Source organism: Lynx canadensis, chromosome A2 (assembly GCF_007474595.2).
Source record: "Lynx canadensis isolate LIC74 chromosome A2, mLynCan4.pri.v2, whole genome shotgun sequence".
In the NCBI taxonomy this organism is placed as follows: domain Eukaryota; kingdom Metazoa; phylum Chordata; class Mammalia; order Carnivora; family Felidae; genus Lynx; species Lynx canadensis.
In genome coordinates, this window is record NC_044304.2 from 145,835,441 (window position 1) to 145,858,722 (window position 23,282).

Consider the following 23,282-nt stretch of genomic DNA (forward strand, 5'->3'; position numbering starts at 1 on the left):
CATTATTATAACCTGGAATTAGGGTTGCAGTCCTTTTGAAGACCTTGTGTTAATGATTCTACACCACTCCTAAAGTGGTGACCTAGATGACAGGAGCTTCCAGAGAGCAGACTTCAAACTCACTTAGTCACCAGTCAGCAAAGGGCTTACCCCCTGGGCCCAAAGGCTCATGTCCATGAACATTAGAGAGCTGCCCGGCAGTGTGCCCCTCTAAGGAGACCACGGGGCCTGACAAGGCACGCTCACGCTGAAGGCAAAAGAGCACCCCTACAGAATAACCTGGAAGCAGCCTCTCCTGGCCTCTGACAGGGGCTTCATTCAGAAGAGATATCAACACTATTTACCCTTTTAAAAATTAGGATTGAAAAATGACAAATTAGAAAATCTGACATGCATTAAAAAAAGGGACTCTCGGAGGGCACCTTTTGGGACGAGCACTGGGTGTTGTTTGGAAACCAATTTGACAATAAATTTCATATATTAAAAAAAAAAAAAAAAAAAAAAAGGGACCCTCCTTCAAACTAAAGAGATTTATGTAACCCATGATCTTGAATTGGATCCTGGTTTAGACAAATCAAATGTAAAAACATTCGGAATACCCAGGCATTTTGCATATGGACTGGGTATTAGATGATAAGAGATCGTTAATTTTCGTTGGGTAAAGAAAATAGAAAAAATGTATTTAGAGACGGAAACCAAAGTTTTAGCAGGGGCAGAATATTATGATGTCTTATTTTCTTTAAGATACTGGAGTATAAAAGTGAGTCCTAATTGGTCAAGCGTCTGACTTCGGCTCACGTCATGATCTCGCAGCTCGTGGGTTCGAGCCCCACGTCGGGCTCTGTGCTGACAGCTCAGAGCCTGGAGCCTGCTTCGGATTCTGTGTCTCCTCCTCATTCTGCCCCTCCCCTGCTCACTCTCTATCTCTCAAAAATAAACGTTAAAAAAATTTTTTTTAAAAAGTGAGTCATAAAACAAACTACAGTTACTCAAAGAAAATATGACATTTCAGAGAAATGTCCCTTTATCAGCCTTCACGGTCCCTTTATCAGGGGGCAGTCTTATTTAGACGGGAAAGGTCAGGGTCAATCTTCACCACAGAGACTGATGCTCACCAGCAGCAGTGAAGGAGCCTGGGGGAGTCCCTCTCGGGGGGAGCCATGTACCGGAAGGCACGTGGAGAGGGTGTCTCTCCTGAAGGACCTTCCTCCCTCACCTTGCCTATTGTTGTCAAAGTGAACACAGAACACGAACAGCCTACCATTCACTGTAACACATCAGGAGATCTCCCGGTGACATAACGAACACTCTCTGGTTCAGAAATACCTCTTTGAGGGGCGCCTGGGTGGCTCAGTGGGTTAAGCGGCCGACTTCGGCTCAGGTCATGATCTCACGGTCCGTGAGTTCGAGCCCCGCGTCGGGCTCTGTGCTGCCAGCTCAGACCCTGGAGCCTGTTTCAGATTCTGTGTCTCCCTCTCTCTGATCCTCCCCTGTTCATGCTCTGTCTCTCCCTGTCTCAAAAATAAATCAAGTGTGGGGCGCCTGGGTGGCGCAGTCGGTTAAGCGTCCGACTTCAGCCAGGTCACGATCTCGCGGTCCGTGAGTTCGAGCCCCGCGTCGGGCTCTGGGCTGATGGCTCGGAGCCTGGAGCCTGTTTCCGATTCTGTGTCTCCCTCTCTCTCTGCCCTTCCCCCGTTCATGCTCTGTCTCTCTCTGTCCCAAAAATAAAATAAAAATGTTAAAAAAAATAAAAAATAAAAAAAAAAATAAATCAAGTGTTAAAAAAATTTAAAAAATTAAAAAAAATAAAAAATTAAAAAAAAAAAAAGAAAGAAATACCTCTTTGATGAGAATCACAAGCAAATTTCAGGCTTTGCGGCCAATCTGAAAACGAAAATTTTGATTCTGCCTACTGCTCCACTGACGTGTGCTCAGTGTCTGCCTTGTTTATAACAGCCCAGAGGCAAGGAGGAACACAACTCGCCGGCAGTAAGAATCCTAATAAGCATTTTATTAACACATTCTGTCACATTCCTGGGACACAAGAGTCTTCACAACACCAGCCCGTACTGACAGACACCAGAAGAGCTCAAGTGCTCGGTCCTCCATCTAGTTTAACAACCCCGCACTCCCTTAACAGAGCCAGGCTTGGCGTACTTCACCTGTCCAATCCCGGCACGGAAACAGGCTTCCCCTCAGGCAGACGCAGACAGTGACGCTGCCTTTTACAAAGATGGGGGATCCTTGTGGTTAAACCGGGATGGAGAAATCCGCCGCCCAAAAGGGAATTCAGACTCTTGCTTCTCCAAGTCACTCATTCCGCTTCTCTCCAGGAAGGGCTGGAATATCTTCAGGATGAGCATAAGGATTCCCACTGCCGGAATATTCGGAATACCTTCCTTGATTTCTCAGAGAGACTCTATAGGTAGAAAAGCTCATTGTTAGAGATTAAATTCTTTTATAGAGATGAAAGACGGGTAACGGCGTTAAGGCTTCGTCTACAAATTCCTCCCACAGGGATCTAGGTACATCTAGAATTGAATAAAACCCATTTTATATTTCGTATTACTTTATATTGTATACATAACACACACCTAAAACCAGACTAAAAATCTGCGTTCTGTCACAAGACTGCTAACATACTCTGAGCCTCTAACACATGGCTCATGTCCTCCCTCCAAGTATCTTCATCTGTCCTCATCTTTGTGAGGCTGACACTCCTGACCCACCATTAGTGCAGTGCACATATCCACCGGTTTCCGAATTGGCCCTAGTTCGTTATTTCTTGTGAACAAAGATTCACATTCGTGTGATGCTTCACTGGGGTTAACAGTATAATTCAAGGCCAAGGAGTAAAATAAATGACTCTTTAGAGCTTAAACTATGACCCTGGCCTTCTCAGCTTCATTTTTAGCCAGCAGAGCTAATAATAGGAAGACTCTCACCGCCACTTGATCATGCCTATGAAGTGATCTGAGATTCTGAGAAATGGTGTTACAGGGAGACAAAACAATTCACTAAAAGATAAAAGTTCTCAGTGAATCAGAACACGCTGATCTCTCAGCCTTTGAGAGGCACAATAAAGAGCACAGGGTCTCAATGAGAACATAAATAATAATCTAGCAGATAATCCATAAAGTTATCTCCAGTTTCTGACATCAGATGACATTTTCACTGTTTTCTCATCCTCTTTGTGGATGAATGTTTCAATAAAATAAAAGTCCCGGGGTGGGAGGTGAGGGTGGGGGGAGTTTGAGCTCTTACTAACGACCAAGGGGAATTTAGTTAATACGGCGACAACGTTAAAAGGAACTTAAGTTGAAAAACAACGTAAGCTTTTTTCTAACATGAGGATCCTTTGTGTAGCCTCATTAAGCTCTGAACTTCCCAGTCACAGCAGCTGTGGGAAGGTTAAAAGACAAACCACCAAAAAGGATCTTAAAAGTCCTGGAAACCAGGGTCAATTATGAGGCCAACTTTTCCCACTACAAAAACAAAAAACCCCGTAAAAACCCTGTGGGATTTCTTGTTAGTAAGACAGTGACAGAGGAGAGTCAATAAAAACTTCCAGTATACTATTTCATGAAGATGTAGGCAGAAGAATTTACATGCAGACATTTGTCTTCAGATAGCTTTATGTATTTTCAAAGGTTTTAAATTAGAAAAACGTAGATTTTCTTCCTGCAGAAAAACCTGGAAAGCCTTCATTTGTGTATTTAAAGGGTACAGATGTACATTCTCGGGCTCGCTATCGTTGTCCCCAGTAGAATCCCATGATCCTGTTGAGCCACGAACCTGGGACCACTTCTTTTAAACGTGTACCGGCAAGTATTATTTTACTTTGTCCTTGGAGGTTACGGAAATCAGAAATTATTCTATTTACACCGTGCTAAGAGGCAAATTTGGCAATGAGCCAGCAAAGGAAAGCGAACCCAGTTTCCGTGATTCCTTAATGCTTACCCTCCTATCACTTCCATCCTTTACACACAGTAAACACGTGACCAGTCTTCTCAGCTGTCACGATGGATTTGCATTTACCCACATGTGCAGGTAGCAGCAATCACTACTGCCGTGGCTTGCTGAGGCTCAGGGCACAAGTCTGGGGCTGTGGAACAGAGCCAAGTAACGTGCCCACCGTGAGGAATGAAATCGCAATCTTGGGGTCAGGGCACAGTACTCAGACGGCTAAGCTAACTGGCCAGGCTCCAAACGCAAGTGACAGCAACTGATAGAAAAAGCAGCTGTTGTGCAACATGAGGCCGGAACAGCTGCCTCATCATCTAGTTCTGGTTCTGTATTCCTTTTCTACTTTGAATCACTTTAGTTGAGAAGACAAAGAATTTACCAGAATTTGATGGAATGGCAAATGCTAAACTGCAGGAAGACTGAATCAGTTCCACGCCTGTTCTCCAGGACGAACCCGGACCCAGTCTAACCTGACTTATGAGAGCTGAGGGCAGGCAGGGTGCTAATTATAGGACCAGCCCCTGTTCCTCATCCCATAAACAGCGAGTGCTGCACACACAGAGGCAACGGCTTATCTCACCATGGAGTCTGTGTCAGCTGGCTGGCTGGACTGCTTGTGGGCCAAGAGGATGTTCAGCACGGCCTTCCAGCCTGGCTCTGCCGCGGCACTGGCATCTGCCTCAGTTCTGCCATCCTCCCTGGTATCCTGGCCAAATGTGACATTCACCCAAGGGCACCAGTCTCTGTGCTGAGAGGTGGGATCAAAGAAGCTTCGGGAAGATGTGTCCTGAGAGGAGGAAAAGAAACAGTGCTGATGAAGGGCAGAGGCCACGTCAATCCAGAGAGGCACTGCTGTGACTTGTCCAGTTCAGAATCTCACAACTGCCCGCATTTCCAATTTGATGTCTCCTTTAAACACTGCCTATGTCGGGGCACCTGGGTGGCTCAGCTGGTTAAGCATCTGACTTTGGCTCAGGTCGCGATCTCACGGTTCAAGAGTTCAAGCCCCGCATCAGGCTTGCTGCTGTCAGTGCAGAGCCTGCTTGGGATCCTGTCTCCCCTCACTCTCTGTCCCTCCCCAGCTCATGCTCTCTCTCAAAATAAATACACTTTAAAAAACAAATTTGAGGGGCGCCTGGGTGGCACAGTCGGTTAAGCGTCCGACTTCAGTCAGGTCACGATCTCGCGGTCTGTGAGTTCGAGCCCCGCGTCGGGCTCTGGGCTGATGGCTCAGAGCCTGGAGCCTGTTTCCGATTCTGTGTCTCCCTCTCTCTCTGCCCCTCCCCCGTTCATGCTCTGTCTCTCTCTGTCCCAAAAATAAATAAACATTGAAAAAAAAAATTTAAAAAAAAAAAATAAAAAAAAAAAATAAAAAACAAATTTGAACACTGCCTATGTAGTGCCCACTCTCTTTCCAAATTCTTTCATTCCCTTTGTGTTAAATCAACAGCACCTGATCGGGTATGTCCTCCCATCCCCCTGCCAGCCCCACGTGCGTGAAATAGTTACTACCTCTGCAGAATCCATTCCAAAGAACTGAAATGACAAACCTCTTCAAGTTTTTTCCTTTTGGTCACCCAACTATCCCATCTTGAAACTTACTCACATTGTCTTCTCACAGCCACAGGACCCCACCTGCTTCTCTGTACTACGCGGTGAGGGTCTGGCGTGCTGTCTGCGCTCCATGACCTCTACACGCAGGTGGACTCACCGAGCTGCTAGAAGAGCAGAGGCGAGCCCGTTTGGCTCTCCGGAGAGGGCTAGACGGCACTTCCAGGCCAGTGCCGTCTCCTGTTCCCATACTTCGGGTCACAGGACGAGTTCTGGTGGTGGGGCTAGCAGCCTCTGGCTCAGGACGGTCAACGGGACTAGAAGAGTCCCAGCTCCGAGTTCGGGAGACGACAGGGCCTGGGCTCCTTTCAGCCTGAAGGAAAGAAGAGGGAGGAGAAGTACACCAATGATGGAAATGACTATGGTCAGAAGACGTATTTCTAGAAGCAGGTGCAAACAAATACTTCACAGTTTAAACTGTGAGAATTTACTTTCTGAACTGTCGACATATCTAAACTCTTCAAAAAATAATCGATTTTTATACAAAATCATGAATTTAGCTTCTGTGTTGCAACTGGTGAATAAAAACACGCGGTATTTTGATCACTGTGGTCAGAACTAAAGCTTCCCCACCTAAGTTAATCTCCAGCTTTTCCACCACAACACTTTTGGCAAGAACGCTTTTTTTTTTTTTAATGTTCATGTATTTATTTTGAGAAAGTGTGAGAGAGAAAGCATGCATGAGCAGGGGGAGAGGCAGAGAAAGAGGAGGAGAGAATCCCAAGCAGGTTCCTCGCTGTCAGAACAGAGCTTGACGTGGGGCTTGGTCTCAAGAACCACTGAGAACATGACCTGAGCCAAAATCAAGAGTCGGAAGCTTAACCAACTGAGACATCCAGGCACCCCAAGAACGCTTGCTTACTTGCTTTATTATTTTAAATGTTTTTTTATTTTTGAAGGACAGAGCACGAGCAGGGGAGGGGCAGAGAGAGAGGGAGACACAGAATCGGAAGCAGGCTCCAGGCTCTGAGCTGTCAGCACAGAGCCTGATGCGGGGCTCGAACTCATGAATCCTGAGATCATGACCTGAGCCGAAGTCAGACGCTCAAGTTGGACTGAGCCACCGAGGCGCCCCCGAGAATGCCGCTTTTAAAAAGGCCACCCCAACAAGCCAAGTAAGTCTATACCTGCTCGGAGCCAGGGGAAAATGTGGCATCCTGACTCCGAGTCATCATCCTCCGAGGAGATTCAGGCACCAGAGGGAAGCGCTCTGCCCGCCCCTCAGGGCCTTGGATGGGGGAGCTGGTCAGGCCAAACGATGCATCCAGTTCAGTCATGGAAGACTCCATCTGCTGGAAGCCCCAGAGCCCCACCTTCCTCGTACACTGTGAACAGCTTATCAAGGAGAGCTGCATGGGTTCCAGAGAAGAACTAGGTAGGAACAGAAAAGAGAGTTTTCTCAAAAGGTAACACTTCCAAGGGACTAAGTGTAATCATTTGTGAGAATGCTTTATCTCATCAAATAAGTCTCTGGAACAGTCCAGTGGATTGGGAATCATGGCATCTCGAGGCCCCTGTCCTCTGATCTCAGGACCCCAACTCCAGTGTCGCTCACAAAGTTCCTACAGAAAGATCCAATGGTCTTGGTGTCATCTCGAAGGCAAGACTACATTAAAGGTTATTTTATAAATTTCTTCTGTTCCTTTTAAATGAAAATATCCCCGGGGCACCTGGCTGGTTCAGTCGGAAGAGCATGTAATTTTTGATCTCAGGGTCATTGAGTTCAAGCCCCACAATGGGTGTAGAGATAACTTAAATAAACTTTAAAATAAACAAACAAACCTTAAATAAAAAATATCCCTTGATCTATCAAAGAATGCGTAGTTAAGGTAAATCAAGATTGGTTCAAACAGTTTTTTGGTTTTTTAATATTTTATTTTTAAGTTATCTCTATACCTAACAAGGCTGGAACTCATAATCCTGAGATCAAGAGTTGAATGCTCTACCGACTGAGCCAGCCAGGTGTCCCAGTTCCAACAGTTTTCTATCTCAGAGGGAGTCTATGCTAAATTGAGCAGCTGGAAGAGAAATACCAACATGGAGGCTCAGAGGACTCTGGCTGACGTTTCCTTTGGTAGTTTTTATGAACTCAACTGATTTTTCTTCCTTTCTATAAACAGAAAGGAGCTTCACTGCTTACAGGAGCACAAATTCCCAGCTGGGAAGCGATAGTAAAAAAAAAAAAAAAAAAAGAAAAGAAAAAAACCAAAGTTCAGGTGTGTCCAAGAATTCCCGCGTTCTAATTCTGGAACTGTTACTGATTCTTATCATCCCCTCACCACCCTCTTAGGTTTTCTTTGTCTGCTTTTCTGACAGGAAAACACCATGTGATCTACAAATACTATCAGTGACTGATGTAAACCAGTGTATGACGATGTCAAAGTTCATGTCACCCTGCAAATTCACCGACTGACCTGCATGCCCAGCCGCACAGAGAGAGGACGCAGGCAGTGACGTGGACTTGGATGTCTGAGCCTAATTTGCTTACAGCTTTTCTCTCATCCGTTCGGTGATCAAGTTCGTCTTCAAGCAGGTGCAGGAGAAGACTGATCTTGTCTTCTGTCAAGCACTATAAAGGAACCAAGGTTCCTTAAATTAAACGTCCAACCACAAAAATGACATATAATGATGTACTTAGATGGTACAACGCAAAAATCATGAAAGAAGTGCCAAACACGAAGACAATTCTCTTCATTACGGAAGGCTTACTTCCAGGACAGGGCTAAGGTATTACAAACCTTTCTGAATTGCTCTGAATCTACTGACTGAGAAAGGTAGCAGTTTTCCTAGAACTACTAAATCTTTTCTTAGTACTAATTTGTTTTCAATTTACCAATTGCAGGGGCACATGGGTAGCTCGGTCAGTTGGGCGCCCAAGTCTTGATTTTGGCTCAGATCATGATTTCACGATTCATGGGACTGTGTTCCCTGTTGGGCTCCAAGCTGACGTGAGGAGCCTGCTTGGGATTCTCTCTCTCCTTTCAGCCCCTCCCCCACCTCGCTCTCTCAAAATAAATAAATTAACTTAAAAAAAAACAATTTACAAGAGTGCCTTGGTGGCTCAGTCCTTTAAGCACCTGACTCTTGATTTCAGCTCAGATCATGATCTGACCATTGGGGAGATTGGGTTCTGCGCTGACAGTGAGAAGCCTCCTTGGGATTCTCTTTCTCCCTCTCTCTCTGCCCTTCCCCTGCACGTGCACTCTCTCTCGCAAAAAAAGATATTTACCAATTGCGGATTTTCTCTCAAACCTGTACACTTCAAACCAAAATAGGAAAAACAGATTGCTATTTATATCTTGACCTGACACTAAATTTACTTCTTGACAAAATGAGAACTTACCAAGGTCTTTATTTTTGTACTAAGAATAATAAAGAACTGACAAGGTGAACAAAAAAGCTGCCTTGGCTAGGGACAAGGGACATTTATAATAGGCACAGAGGGTAACACTTCAGTTAAAATCCAAATGGCCTCGCAACTTGAAGAAGCAAAATAATAGCTACTATTTCCTACAGTAAAGCTTGTCTCCAGAGTGTGTGCAGGGTGATGAAACAGGACACTAGATAGGGACACTAAAGATAGGGCAGAGCATTTCTAATTTCTACTCACAGGGGAGAAGGGAGTTTATAACTTCTCCTGGAGTATTTTCTTTGGGAAATGATAAGCAATAAACCATATGAAGTCACATTTCAGTATCTTCTGTTAAATAGTTTAAGTAACAACTCAAGATAAAATTGAATGTATGCCATTTAAAGAATATCTAGAAGTTTTGAGGGAACCATTTACTTAACTGTCAATAGCTGCCCTTCTAGCAGAGACTGAAAAAGTCCAGTTGAGGGGCAAACAACTAGCTCTCTTCACAGCAATCTGAATCCTCTGGTCATTTAAGGAAATGCTTCACGTACAAGTGCTAGTGACAACTGAAGACCGCTGTAGGCTCGCTAAGGAAAACTCACCATAGTTTTCAAGTCCTCTGGCCTCAGGGAAGGAAGCTGAAGGTCCAAGTGACAAAGGCTTTGAAAACGATCTAGGAATTCGCTAACAAGAACAGCAGGCTCATCCAACGGCAACATCCCAAATCGATCTGCAGACAAGGTAAACTGGAAGATCATATTGGTGTAAATGGTAAAAAGTCAAAGACGTGTATGGAACGACAGGGGACAGGTACTGATAAAACTGATCAAGCACTTGAAGATATTAAGAATTATTGGCTTTTTTTGACAGAGCTGTGATGTTTTTGTGAGTATGTGTAAAAAAGTAGATTTCTCGAGAAAGGTTTCTCAGAAGCAGTCAGGTCTAAGCTGAATTTGAGACCAACAACAGTGTGCAAAAGCAAAGGCCCAAAGGATGGGACAGGTGCGGAGTTTCTAAAGAGTTTCACGGGACTGGAACCCAGTGCGCCTGTGGGGAAAGTAGTAGGAGACGGGGTTGAAGTGTAGAGAGTAACTAGACCACGATTTTACTAATGTATGTGAAGAGAAATTACTGAAAAGATTTTTTTAAAGGAGGAAGAGATATTATAGATAATATGCAGTAGTTTAGAGTAGAGATCATAAAGGGCCAGCTGGGATGCAAAAAAAAAAAAAAATAAGCTTAGCAGACCTTAAAGTGACCTAAGGTAATAATCCCTGCAAGATACTGGTGGCATAAAGATGGAGAGAAGGAGCATCAATGTTATAAAACTCTTAATGATCAATGACACTTCATACTGTAAGAAAAACAGGGCACAGTAATATATAGTGTTAAATTGGGATAATGATATCAACTCCTGATGTTAAATAGAAATCTAGCAGTGATGGTTTCACAAGCCCACAAGGATGTCACAACTTACCAAACCGTACACCTAAATATGCACAATTTTATGTCAATTATTCCTCAATAAGGCTGTTTAAAAAATGGGGGGGGGGGTTCTGGGTGGCTCACTCAGTTAAGGGTCCAAATCTTGATTCTGGCTCAGGTCAACGATCTCACAGCTGTGAGATCGAGCTCCATGTGGGGCTCTGTGCTGGGTCAGACTCTGAGCTGGGCACGGAGCCTGCTTAAGATTCTCTCACTCGCCCTCTGCCCCTGCCCCGCTTGCCCACATATATGCGTGCTCCTGCTCTCTCAAAAAAATAAATAAACAGAAACAGAAAAAAGAAAAGAAAAGGGCACCCAGGTGGCTCAGTCAGTTAAGCGTCCAACTTTGGCTCAGGTCATGATCTCAGTTTGTGAGTTCGAGCCCCGCATCAGGCTTTGTGCTGGCAGTACAGAACCTGCTTTGGATCCTCTGTCTCCCTCTCTCTCTGCTTCTCCCCTGGGTAACCTCTCTCTCTCTCTCAAAAATAAACATTTAAAAAAAAAAAAAAAGGAAGAAAAAATCTCTTTTCCAGTTTTATTACTAAGAGGTACAGGGGCACCTGGGTGGCTCAGTTGGTTGAGCGTCTGACTCTTGATTTTGGCTCAGATTGTGATTTCACGGTTCGTGAGTTCAAGCTCCACGTCGGGCTGTGTGCTGACAGTGCAGAGCCTGCGTGGGATTTTCTCTCTCCCCCCCAACCCTCTGTCAAAATAAATAATAAATAAAAACTTAAAAAAAAAAAAGAGAGAGATACAAAAGTAGTTAACAATAGCACTTTTGTCCGCCATTTATTGTATCATTAACAACCAGATTTTGGTCTCTAATATTATTAAATATTATCAAACTATTTAAACCTGTTGCCAGTAACCAAATATGTCAAAAATATATGCCATCAATTTAAAAAGATGTATCATTTTACAAGGAATGTCTGATTATAAAAAACTAAGATCAACAAAAAAGGTATGGACTTCACAAAATCAAGTGAGGTTTAACAATAAAAATAAAACATGTTCTGGGGCGCCTGGGTGGCGCAGTCGGTTAAGCGTCCGACTTCAGCCAGGTCACGATCTCGCGGTCCGGGAGTTCGAGCCCCGCGTCAGGCTCTGGGCTGATGGCTCAGAGCCTGGAGCCTGTTTCCGATTCTGTGTCTCCCTCTCTCTCTGCCCCTCCCCCGTTCATGCTCTGTCTCTCTCTGTCCCAAAATAAATAAACGTTGAAAAAAAAAAAAATTAAAAAAAAATAAAATAAAAAAAAAATAAAACATGTTCTGATGACCAGTGGCTCAGGTTTGACAAAACTTAGGAGAAAAAAACAGATCCCAATGTCCTTCTGATCACCTTCCAATTCAGGGTTTGGTCTGATCCCTACAATTCTAAGAAAATATGAGTAAAAATTGATGAAGGCAAAAGAGCAAACAGAAGAAATTAAACCCATCATGTAAATGTTTTAACAGGAATTAAAATATGTTTTATAACTAACATGTGAGTATTTGGTCTACTTCAGTGTTTGATATGTTCAAAATAATCAGTCTAGTAAATTAGTAATTATAATTGTTATAATTTGAAATGTTTAAAGGGATTTAGTTTTGTTTGTAAATACTGGTACATGTTAGAAAAAAATTACCTACAAAACTGTATTGATTAGATATGCTTAATAAATAAAAGCACTAAAAGTACAGATAGTTGTCGGTGTTCCTTTCTTCACACTAAAGTCTCTTGAATGTGAAAGAACCAAACCAAGGGACGATATAACTGAAAGGTCACATTTCAGATTTGGGAGGTAGGATGGATAGGACCAGGTGGTGACAACAGGGAAGAGCATCTAAGGTGACTTCCAGGTTTCTGGCTAAGACAACTGGGGGGGGGGGGTGTCAGTACCATTTACCAAGATGGAGAACATAGAAGATGAGAAGCAAGTTCTAGGTATAAAATGAAGCATTCAGTTTTGTATATGTTGAATCCAGGTCTGCAGCAGATATTACATGGAAATGTTTAGAAGGCAGCTGGAAATGAGTCAAGCTCAAAAGAGAGGTCTGGATAGGAGTTAGAGGTATGCAAGCAGGTGGCACCTGAAGTTATGAATAGGACCAAGAAAGCTGACTGTGTGTAGTACCAAGAGGCAGGAACCACCAGCAGGGTCCTGGGCGGATCCTAGAAACCTGGACAGGGCACACGGAGAGACGATTCACATCCTCAAGGAGCGAATGTGGTTGTACTATCCAGAGAAATAGCTGGGCCAACAGCAGAAACTTCTGTTACCATGACCTTCACTTTACAATGTTATTTCTTGGGTCACCTGAGTGGTCAGTTGGTTAAGCGACCGACTGCGGCTCAGGTCATGATCTCGCAGTTTGTGAGTTCAAGCCCTGCATCGGGCTCTGTGCTGACAGCTCAGAGCCTGGAGCCTACTTCGGATTCTGCGTCTCCCCCTCTCTCTACTCCTCCCCTGCTCATGCTCTGTGTCTCTCCATCTCTCAGTAATAAATAAACGTTAAAAAAAAATTTTTTTTTAAATGTTATTTCTTGGGGTGCCTGGGTGGCTCAGCTGGTTGAGCGTCCGACTTCGGCTCAGGTCACGATCTCCCGGTTCATGGGTTCAAACCCCACGTCGGGCTCTGTGCTGACAGCTCAGAGTCTGAAGCCTGCTTCGGATTCTGTGTCTCCCTCTCTCTCTGCCCCTCCCCTAATCATGCTCTATCTGTCTTTGTCTCTCAACAATAAATCAATGTTTTTTAAAAAAAAAAAGTTTAAAAAAAACCCTGTTATTTCTCGGGGCACCTGGGTGGCTCAGTCAGTTAAGCATCTTACTCTTCCTTTTGGCTCAGGTCACAGTCTCACAGTCTGTGGTGTGGGTTCAAGCCCTGCATCAGGAGCGGAGCCTGCTTGGGATTCTCCCTGCCCCTCCCCTGCTCACTCGCTCTCTCAAAATAAATAAAAACCTAAAAAATTTTTAAAAAATCATTTCCTAATAGTCCCTTTCTAGCACCTGTTCATCTATCAGTAGATGGCACTCTATGAACATTTTCAATCTATTTTTTTTTTTTTCTTAGTGGTTATTCATGGAATATTCCCAGGTGTCAGTGACCCTGGAATTAGCCTGAGTTGTCCTACTGAAATAATAAAAAGTATACCTACTTTTTGGCACTAATGTCTGGTCAAGCATTAAGTTTTGCACCTGGTCTTGGTGAGCCCTCCAGAAGGCTCTGCTGTAGAAGTTACTCACTCAGCAGGAATATGCCCATGTGACCAGTAAAATATTTAAAACTCCCACTTGTGACTACATTTTGGGCTCCCTCATTCTGAAGCATTTTGTGCATACAACACTTAAGAGTCTTTAAGAGTCCAAGATACTATTGGGGCACCTGGCTGGCTCAGTTGGTAGAACACACGGCTCTTGATCACAGGGTCATGAGTTCAAGCCCCACATTGGGCACGGAACCTACTTTAAAAAAAAAAAAAAGAGCATAGATACAATTAAAAAGAAAAAGAACTGAAAGAACTTTAAAAGACATGAAAATATTGGGATGCCTGGGTGGCTGAGTAGGTTGAGCATCTGACTTCGGCTCAGGTCATGATCCCCGGTTTGTGAGTTTGAGCCCTGTGTCAGGCTCTGAGCTAAGAGCTCAGAGTCTAGAGCCTACTTCAGATTCTGTGCCTCCCTCTCTTTCTCTGTCCCCCCCACCTTGCTTGTGCTCTGCCTCTGCCTCAAAAATAAATAAACGTTAAAAAAAATTGAATTAAAAAATATGAAAATATTAGCAACTGCATCACCTTAATATTTTTCACAAAACAAGTTCTAAAACAAGATCCTAAGATCAGTAACAAAGGAGCTATCATGTATTTTATAAGGCAGGGCATTCTAGAGTATGAGGCTTCATAAAATTCCTGTCTCTTTGCCTAAGTATAAATTTTGGAACCATAAAGTAAGCATATCCTGCTGTTAGTTTCCCAGAATACATAGTCAGATTCACTCTAAAGTAGCTTAGTTTTTTAAAAAAGTAATGATTAAAGTCAGTAACTCAAGTGAAGACAATCACAAATTCACCGGATTCAAGAGAGGGCGCCTTGCCAAGGCCCTTATAGAGGCGGTCTTTGGCTTCAATGCTGTTGTTTATATTGTGTCACTTCACTGGGACAAATTATACATTTGTAATCACTCTCATTTGGCTTCCCGTGAGTTGGTTTTAGGAACCGAACCCCAACTCCATTTAACTGCCACGGTTAGTGCACCAAAGGAAGCCTGGGGAGAACATGGGACTGCTTGCTATGGGGGGCAAAGCAGAGAGTTTGAAAGCAGATAAAACCACAGCTTTGCCTCCTCACCAGTTGGTTTTAAGATTTCTGATTCTGGGTGCCGGGGTGGCTCAGTTAGTTGAGTGACTGACTCTTGATTTCAGCTTGGGTCATGATCCCAGGTTCGTGGGATCGAGCCCCGTGTCAGGCTCTACATTGAGCCGCTTTTTTTTTTTTTTTAATTCTCTCTCTCTCCCTCCCTCCCTCCCTCCCTCCCTCCCTCCCTCCCTCCACCCAAAGATCTCTGATTCTGTTTCCTCACTTAAAAAACTGTGTTGGTAATCTACCTCCCAGGGCCCCTGTGAGAATTAAATGGGATAATGTATGCATGGCTAAGCTGTCAAATGCCCTTAATAAAGTTAAGTAATAACCTAACAAGTAAATGAATGTAAATTCTTCTTTAAAAGCCCAAATAGAAAGGAAAAAATGAAACTTCAAAGACTAGATTTTCACAAAGAAACAGACAATATTAGAAATGCAACAACCAAGAAGGGATGGTCAATGGGAAATCTTGGAAATAAGTACCTGGGGAGGGGCTGTCTGGCCAGAAACAGAACTTCTCATGGGCGGTGCACAAGGCTTTCTTCAGCTCAGCACATCGGTCCTTATCTGAAACCCATACAGGCAGCAGTGCCTCAGAAAACACTATATGGATTCAAAACCTAATGACTAAGAACCTTTACGAGTGCGGATAGAATTAAAAATAAAAATGACTAAGATAATTTTAGAAGATATGAAAATACTAGCAACTGCATCATCTTAATATTTTTCAGAAAACAAGTTCTAAATCAAGATCCTAAGGTCAGTAACAGTATTATGTATCTTATAAGGCAGGGCGTTCTAAAGCACGAGGCTTCATAGACGTGTCTTGTCTCTTTGCCTAAGTATAAATTTTGAAACCATAAAGTAAATATACTCTGCTGTTAGTTTCCCAGAATACAGAAAGTCAGGTTCACTCTAAAGTAGCTTAGTTTTAAAAAACAGTAGTAACTGAAGCTAATAATTAGGACAAAGACAATCACAGATTCGCCTTGCTATATGTAACAGTACACATTCTTTGATCAAACACAAGTGACTGGTCTTCTTAGAAAACCAGTCTAATATATCTTTGAAAATGGAGGAAAATGTAATTTGTACTTTATACTTACATCTGTCAAAATCAAAAGCTGGTTGTAAACTGGCACAGAGAAAAGCCTGACAGCTGGAACACTTGAGCATATCACATTCAACTGTGACCCAGCCGTACTTTGCACAGACAAGTGGAGACAGCTCAGAGGGCTTACCTGCCCATTTCAGAGAGTATTCATGTTAAGAAAAACAATGCTGCAAGTATATCAAGATGAGTAAGTCAGAAATGAAAACTTTAACTCATTCTTTACATATATAGGAATAAACACGTTAGATTAAGAGGAAAAGCAAGTAAGGAAAGTTTGGAAAACTAATTTTTACTTTTTTATTTTTTATTATTTTGAGAGAGAGAGAGAGAGAGAGAGAGAGAGAGAGAGAAATATCCCAAGCAGGCTCCATGCTCAGTACAGAGGCTGACATGGGGCTCGATTCCAAAACCTGGGATCATGATCTGAGCCGAAATCAAGAGTTGGATGCTCAACCGACTGAACCATGCAGGCACCCTGAAAAACTATTTTTAAAGCACAGGCAGGGCGCCTGGGTGGCTCAGTTGGTTAAGCCTCTGACTTCAGCTCAGGTCATGACCTCATGGCTCATGGATTCATGCCTCACGTCGGGCTCTGAGCTGACAGCTTAGAGCCTGGAGCCTGCTTCAGATTCTGTGTCTCCCTCTCTCTCCCTCTGCCCCTCCCCTGCTTGTGCTTTGTCTCTCAAAAATAAATAAATGTTGGGGCGCCTGGGTGGCGCAGTCGGTTAAGTGTCCGACTTCAGCCAGGTCACGATCTCGCGGTCTGTGGGTTCGAGCCCCGCGTCGGGCTCTGGGCTGATGGCTCAGAGCCTGGAGCCTGTTTCCGACTCTGTGTCTCCCTCTCTCTCTGCCCCTCCCCCGTTCATGCTCTGTCTCTCTGTCCCAAAAATAAATAAAAAATGTTGAAAAAAAAAAATTTTTTTTAAAAAAATAAATAAATGTTAAAAATTTTTTTTTTAAAGCACAGGCACATACTTCACAGAACGGAAGTCATTTGAGTAATAACCAGAGGGAAAAAATTTTGAACTTTTCCTCTACAAAGCCCTATGTATTCTACATGTTTACAATGTTGATGCTGGGGCGCCTGGGTGGTTCAGTCGGTTAAGCGGCCGACTTCGATTCAGGCCATGATCTCGCGGTCCGTGAGTTCTAGCCCCGCGTCGGGCTCTGTGCTGACAGCTCAGAGCCTGGAGCCTGCTTCAGATTCTGTGTCTCCCTCTCTCTGCCCCTCCCCTGTTCATGCTCTGTCTCTCCCTGTCTCAAAAATAAATAAACATTAAAAAAAAAAATTAAAAATAAATAAATACAATGTTGACGTTATTAATGGTTGTGGGGTGGAATACAGAAGCCATTCCCTTTCACTTATTGTGAAATACTAGAGATTTAAAAACACTTGTAAAAGTACAGGGATATGCCTCAGCAATAAGGATGGTAAAAGTCAAACAAGCAAAAATATTTTCTGCCACTCATCTATGCTCTTTTATTGTACCATGTTTGCTTTTACGTTCTAAAGAATAGTCAGTAAAATTAATAATAATAATATTCTTCATTATTTCCCCTGCCCAAAATTTGATTATTATGAACTAATGTGTGCATGTAGTCTATGTGTGTTAAACAGGCTGAGAGTACCCAGAGCATCTAGAAGTATGAGCTTGGGAAAATGTCCTAAAACATTTATTGATCTTTAAAACTCAATACTCAACATTTTACCTAAAGAGCTCTATTTTACAGAGCACACACACACACACACACCAACACACACACAACACATGAAAGAAGATGCAGGAAAGTTCTATATTTTTATAAGGGATACAGGAATTTGAAAACATTCTAATAGCAAAAGAAGGACTGAAGCCTAGAAAACAGAATTTAGATACAGATGTTAAAGGAGTTGGCATCACCTAAAATAAAAGTAACAGAATTACTTAACTGGCTAAGTGAAAGAAATGATTATCATACCCAAAGCGGTGGTCAATTTATATCCAATGAAAACAAAAAAGAACAAAGGACAAGGTTCCTTTGCAGAAAATGAGGAATTAGTCCAAGGTACGGCAGTAGATGATTAAAATACCTTCCTCTTCCTGAGAAATTTAGTCCGAGAGCCATCAGGTGGTGAGCAAGGAGAATAGCCAGGAGGTGAGGGAGGCAGTTCAGCACAGGGTGTCAGAACCCAAGTTGGGTAAAGAGGGGCTGCACCTTGAGGTGTTGGGAGTCAAGTGGAGTGTAAAGAGAATCTCTACAGGGCCCCCACTCACCAAATCAGGGATAACTGTAATATCAAAACATATGATAGTAACAGATTAAAATCTGCTGAAAAAGCAGCCCATGCTGCTACAAATAAATTACATAAAGTTTGATGAGGAATGGGATATTTGCATATTTTCAAAGCACCTCTGCACAAAACACTTTTTTTTAATGTTTGTTTATTTTTGAGAGCTAGAGAGAGAGAGAGAAAGAGCTAGAGCAGGGTAGCAGCAGAAAGAGAGGGAAACAGAATCTGAATCATGCTCTAGGATCCGAGCTGTCAGCACAGGGCCCAACTCGGGGCTTGAACATACGAACTGCGAGATCATGACCTGAGCCTCAGAGGTACCCACCCCCCGACCCCGCCACACTTTTTAATTACAAAAGAAGAAGTGTTACAATGGAAAAGACGGGCAAAGATGGGCAGACGCTCCCTAATCAAGTGATCAAAGTGATTATCACCAGGAAAGGGATAAATCAAATTCATGTGCCACCTGACAGGATACAGTGAGAACACAGCACCATTCTGTGATATTCCTAAGCTACTTGAATCTAACTATAAGGAAACATCAGATGGATGTGAATTGAGGTACTCTCTACAAAACTACTGGCCTGTAATCTTCAAAAGTATCACGATCATGAAATTCAAGGAAAAACAAGAATCTCAACTGGATCCTTTCGCTATAAAGAATATTATTAGGGGGTACTTGGGTAGCTTAATTAGTTGAGCATCCGACTCTTGATTCTGGCTCAGGTCATGATCTCACAGTTCGTGAGTTTGAGCCCCACATTGGGCTCTGTGCTGACAGCAAAGCACAGAGCCTGCTTGGGACTCTCTCTCCCTCTCTCTCTCTCTCTGCCTTTCCCCTGCTCACTTTCTTTCTCTCTCTCTCAAAATATTTAAACTTAAAAAGAAAAAAAAAAGAATATTACTACGACAACTGATGAAATGAGTGGGGTCTGAGGGTTGGATGGCAGTAATTTATTATGTGAAATTTCCTGATTTTGATGGCTGCGTTGCAGTTATGTAGGAAAAAAGTCCTGGTGTGTAGGAAATATCTGGGGGTAATGAGGTATCACTTTGGCAACTTACTTAAAGGTAGCTTAGAAAGGAAGTTCTTTGTAACCTGTGCAACCTTTCTGCAAGTCTATAATCGTTTTATATTTTTAAAAAATCACTCTAGTGAATAGAAAAGGGCACAAGTGATGGGATGTCACCTATGAGATTAGGTTATAGAAAGAGTTTAGCTTCTGTCTTGCTCTCTTTCACTTGCACACTCTGATGGAAGCCAGCTGCCACGTTTTGTGAACTGTCCCTGTCAATAGGCCCATGCTGCAAGGTACACAGGGAGGTCTCTACCCGAGAGCCACTACAGAGCTGAAGCCCTCAATCCAGTAGCTCGTGGGTGAGCTTGGAAATGCATCTTTTCTTAGCGGAGCCTGGAGATGACTGCAGCCTGTAAGGAACCCTGAACCACAGGACCCAAGTAAGCCACGCCCAGATTCCTGACCCACAGAAATTGTGACAAAAAATGTGTTTTTTTTAATGTTTATTTATTTTTGAGAGAGGGTGAGTGAGCGGGAAAGTGGCAGAGAGAGAGGGAGGCAGAGGATCCAAAGCTGGCTCTGTGCTGACAGCAGGGAGCCCAATGGGGGGGGCCTCAAACTCATGAATCATGAGATCATGACCTAACCTGAAGTCGGATGCTTAACCTACTGAGCCACCCAGGCACGCCCCATGTTTGTTGTTTTCAGCCACTAAGTTTTAGTGTAATTTGCTATACAACAGATAACTAATAATATAGGGGAAAATCCAGAAAGAGACAGGAAGTGTAGTATACATAGCCTCATGCTATAATCCTGGCTCTGCCATTAGCTAGCAGGCTGACCAAAGGCAAGTCACATAACCTACCTGAAACCATTTCCTCTTCTGTAAATGAGTATAATAATGATACCTATTTTCACGGGTTTAAGGTGAAGACTGAATGTGATAATATACATGAAAACACACCACATACAAATGTTAGTTACTATTCCTTTTCCTCTCAAGCTCTTAGTGTTTTCTTCTGCAAAAAGAAAAGGTCAGAGGCACCTGGGTGGCTAAGTTGGTTGAGCATTTGACTCTTGATTTTGGCTCAGGTCATAATCTCGAGGTTCGAGAGTTGGAGCCCCATACTGGGCTCTGCACTGACAGTGCAGAGTCTGCTTGGGATTCTTTCTCTCTCTCTCTCTCTCTCAAAATAATTAGTTAACGAAACAACAAAAAGCAAAGGCCAGATCATCTCAAATATCCCTTTGAGGAATAACATTTTATGATGCTAATTTTCCTATAAAATATCTTACCAAGTTTAATTCTTAACTTTACAACATCAAAATAAGTGCTGTTATTCCTTGTTCCAGGAGCGGAAAGTGCAACTCACGTGAACTAATAAAGAAGGATATAGAAAATGTTTCCACCCTGCTAAAGAAGGCTTCTTTGCTTGTAGATTCCAATGGCGGCTGTTCCGCTTGGGGTGACCCATTAACTGACTGGAATGTGGCAGATGTGTCCTTCCTAAAATAAAGTGGCAGAACTCTCAGAAATCTTTCACAGCATCACTTTCCCTAAACATTTTGCATCTCGCTTCTCGGCACATCACAGCGTCAATCACGCCACGCTGGATTTTAACCTTTCTAAAAATCATTTCAGTAATGTCATTCCTCTGCTTAAAATTATTAATTAGCTTCACAATAATTATTAAATAGAATCCAAATTCGTCAGTCTGGCATTCAAATTTCTTTACCGTTCGTTCATATCTAAGTTTCAAGTAATTTCTACCTCCACGGTGCTCCACTAATCCTATACCGGAGAACTTCTAGCTCACTTACTGTTCTCCAACAGTATTTCACACAACTTTAGTAAACACAAAATGAGACTCAAAGCTTCTATGCATTATAAATTTGAGCCACCTTACAAATAGAACTCCTTTAAACACAGAGAAAAATAATTTTGATAGGTTTCTACCTGAGTCGACCATTGATACCCACTCTCCCAAAACAGAGTTTCAGAATTCAAATCAAAGTAAAGATCTTTGGGCAATTTCATGAAAAAAATTCAGGGAGGAAAAAACCCAACAATACAATTATCTATTTTTAGTGAAAGGCATTTCAACAGCACCTGGAAGGGGTAGAGGGAGGAATACTTGAGGACAAAAGTCATCTTAATAAAAACAGGATGACAGCAGCTATTATAACTCGAAAGATATAAACTCATTCTAGGAATCTTTCTCACAGAGCCAGCCTCAGGGAGGTGCGGTTCTTGAAAGAAATTCAGAGGATCCATAAACTTGGATGAGAAAAAAGCGACGTTTATTTTATTAACCTCTAGCTGAAATTCAGCACTTCCTTCAAATACGAATGAAGGTACTAAAAAACCCCTCACAAAACATAGTAGCATCAGCAGTACTTATGAGTTTGTCACCAGTGGAAATCACAGGCATTTTGTCACATTACGGTTGTTGAACAGGTTGTGAAATATCACTTATGCCCATGATTACTTCAAAATTATGGTAAATAATAGGCTTATTACTAGAGATTACTTAACTTTCCAGTAATGAAGCATGTTACTGCACTTTTTTTCTTTTACTATCTTGATAACCGCATTCTAAAGTAATTGGTCCCCTTTATGTTGCTATGCACTTTATGCATTTAAAAATATTCTGAGAAGGGATTCATAAGCTTTGCCAGGCTGCCAAAGGTGTCTAAGGCTCAAAAAAGATTAAGAAACCCCACTAACAGATGTCAGGTGCATATTCAGTTAGCAGTCGCCTTTTTTTTCCCTTCCGCCCCCAACCCGTTTTATAGCAAAATGCCGCCCGTGGTGCTGAAAGCAGTACATCCCGAGACTAAAACCGAGTAAACGTAGTAAACCCGGTCTCTTTCAGATCCCGGGACGTTGCCAACCCCACAGACAAAAGTGCCGACCCAGAGGATTCCCCCCACCCCCCGCCCCGGGCCCGCGTTCCCCAAACCCTCTCCAATCCGCCGGCGCGACCCAGGGTGGACTCGTGAACTCACGCTTCGGCGCCTCCTTCTTCTGGAGCAATCCCCTCATCTATCAGCTGCCTGACTTTTTGGGGCGTCCCTTCTGGGGAGCGAATAACCGCACCCCAATTCTTTTCAACCCCCGCGGCAAACGCCTGCCCCTCACTGGGCGCCGCCATCTTGGTCCGTTGCCGACTTGCTTCCCCGCGGGCTTGAAGGCTCAGGAACTTCCGTTCTGCGCGGTTAAGACCCTCCTCTGGAGGCGCGGTCCGGCGCGTTTGCCCACGCAACTCGCAGAATCTGACCGCGGGGCCCACCCCTTCGTGGCCATCTTAGAGCGAGGTAAACCCTCATTACAGAACGAGGTAAACCGCCTTGGGAGCTCCTAGTGTTTAAGCCTAGGTTGAGGCTTATGATGTGGGGTGTTTGGAGCGGTGTTTCTGCAAATTCGACAGGGATGGGGGGCCAGGTTGAGTCTTAAATTAATTAACTGATAGGGCCTTCCTGAGTTACGTGTTTTTACAAGGGAAGAAATGGCGACCGTTTCTTGAGAGTAAAGCATTTCGAACTTTTCTTAGAAACCGAGTTACAGTGGGTTTCTAAGAGAGAGAGAGAGAGAGAACGAGCGTCTGTGGCATTGGCACTGAATACCCTCCCTCCTTTGTCTAACAAGTATTTATTGAGTGTGCCCTACTGACGCCGTCCTAGGCGTTGTCAATGACAGCGAACAAAGGAGACAGGTGTTAGTGAAGTTAGACATTCAACAAATACGTTTTCCTGTAGTTTTGAGATTATGATTAGAAATGCTCCGAAGACGTACTAAGTACTAGGGACCCAATTTAGTCTGTAAATTGTCCCGGGACAATCAGGTGCTGGAGCTAAAATAGATGTGATTGGGGGAAAGAGATCCGATTGGAAGGAGTTTGTCTCATCCGATCAACTGGCAAAAAAGACTTGTGACTGAGCAATAGGCCGAGATGAAAGTGGGACCACCTTTAGCATAGGGTCGTGGAGGCAGTGTTGCACCACCGAGGGCCCCCTTTAGGAATAAAGATCTAAATCTCATAGTTCCTGGGAGTACCACCAGCAGGAAGCCCTTCCCTCAGCTGTCAGTTCCTTGAGGAGTTACTTGAATGAAAAGAGCCATTT

At 43.3% G+C, this 23,282-nt stretch overlaps 1 protein-coding gene across 3 annotated transcripts; it reads right to left on the bottom strand.

Moving 5' to 3' along the window:
* Positions 1-1,989: 1,989 nt before the first annotated feature.
* On the bottom strand, positions 1,990-22,337 carry ZC3HC1 (zinc finger C3HC-type containing 1). Of its 3 annotated transcripts, none has more exons than XM_030308435.1 (10): positions 22,167-22,337; positions 20,553-20,664; positions 15,994-16,009; positions 15,236-15,319; positions 9,535-9,662; positions 7,992-8,146; positions 6,705-6,948; positions 5,678-5,890; positions 4,547-4,753; positions 1,990-2,419 (listed from the first exon to the last, which is right to left on the bottom strand). In XM_030308435.1, exons 1-10 carry the CDS (start codon positions 22,310-22,312, stop codon positions 2,351-2,353), a joined length of 1,374 nt encoding a protein of 457 aa, XP_030164295.1. In that variant the 5' UTR covers positions 22,313-22,337; the 3' UTR covers positions 1,990-2,350. The 3 variants fall into 3 exon arrangements, with proteins under 3 accessions (XP_030164295.1, XP_030164294.1, XP_030164296.1); XM_030308434.1 differs by having other exon boundaries at positions 15,859-16,009; XM_030308436.1 differs by lacking the exons at positions 15,236-15,319; positions 15,994-16,009 and having other exon boundaries at positions 20,531-20,664.
* Between the last annotated feature and the right edge of the window lie 945 nt (positions 22,338-23,282).

What these genes read in the sequence shown, in the direction of transcription:
- ZC3HC1 (XM_030308434.1), bottom strand. Translation starts at nt 22,312, where the DNA reads ATGGCGGCGCCCAGTGAGGGGCAGGCGTTTGCCGCGGGGGTTGAAAAG. An exon ending in GCAGGGTGGAAACATTTTCT is followed by an intron (nt 16,010 to 20,552) that starts ATATCCTTCTTT and finishes TAACATGAATAC; the next exon opens with TCTCTGAAATGGGCAGGTAA. An exon ending in CTGTGCGGCTGGGCATGCAG is followed by an intron (nt 6,949 to 7,991) that starts GTCAGTCGGTGA and finishes GTTCCTACCTAG; the next exon opens with TTCTTCTCTGGAACCCATGC.